Source organism: Onychostruthus taczanowskii, unplaced genomic scaffold, assembly GCF_017590055.1.
Source record: "Onychostruthus taczanowskii isolate IOZ18803 unplaced genomic scaffold, ASM1759005v1 scaffold4680, whole genome shotgun sequence".
NCBI classification, from domain to species: Eukaryota; Metazoa; Chordata; class Aves; order Passeriformes; family Passeridae; genus Onychostruthus; species Onychostruthus taczanowskii.
Window position 1 is genome coordinate 1 of NW_024502215.1, and position 662 is coordinate 662.

The window sequence follows — 662 nt, forward strand, 5'->3', positions numbered from 1 at the left end:
CCACTGTCAGTTCGCACGTGACGTCACAACCCCGCGCCGCGCAGTGACGTCACTGTGCGCGCCGCGCGGTGCCGGCATGGCGGCGGCGGAGCAGGACCAGGAGGCCGCGGCGCCGCCACAGAAGCGCTTCTACCGGCAGCGCGCGCACTCGAACCCGCTGGCCGACCACACCCTGTGCTAGTGAGTGCGGGGACCCCCGGGAACCCCCCGGTAACATCCGCGCCGGGTCCCGGGACCGCCCCAGCGCCCGCGGCGGGACCCCCCGGCCCTGAGAGCCCCGGGACCCCCGTGATGGCCCCGTGTGGCACCGCGGCCACCTGGCCGTCCCCAGGAGCAGCCGGGCAGGATCCCCATCCCCCTCCCCATCCCCTCCCGGTCCTACCGCCCGCCCCCGCCCTTGTGTCCCCCCCGGTGCCCGGCTCCGGTTCCCGGGCAGTGACGGCCCCGGTGCCCGCAGCCCCTCCCGCCCTCAGGACATGGACTGGGCCTCGCTGTTCCCGAGTTTTTTCCCGCCCGACGCCCCCCCCGGGACCCCCTCGGCCCGCGTGGAGTTCGCAGATGTGGGGTGCGGCTACGGGGGGCTGCTCGGTGAGCCCGGGGCACCGGGAGTGGGCACGGGGACAGGGGCTGGGGGGCACCGGGGGATGCAGGTGGTCACAGGG

The 662-nt window shown here is 76.3% G+C and overlaps 1 protein-coding gene across 1 annotated transcript; it reads left to right on the forward strand.

The window, feature by feature from the left end:
• Window positions 1-13: 13 nt before the first annotated feature.
• LOC121341327 (tRNA (guanine-N(7)-)-methyltransferase-like) lies at window positions 14-588 on the forward strand (the record flags this gene model as incomplete). The annotated part of the gene is made up of 2 exons (XM_041414755.1): window positions 14-180; window positions 458-588. Coding segments are annotated over exons 1-2 (235 nt in total), but the record flags the coding sequence as incomplete, so codon positions are not given.
• Between the last annotated feature and the right edge of the window lie 74 nt (window positions 589-662).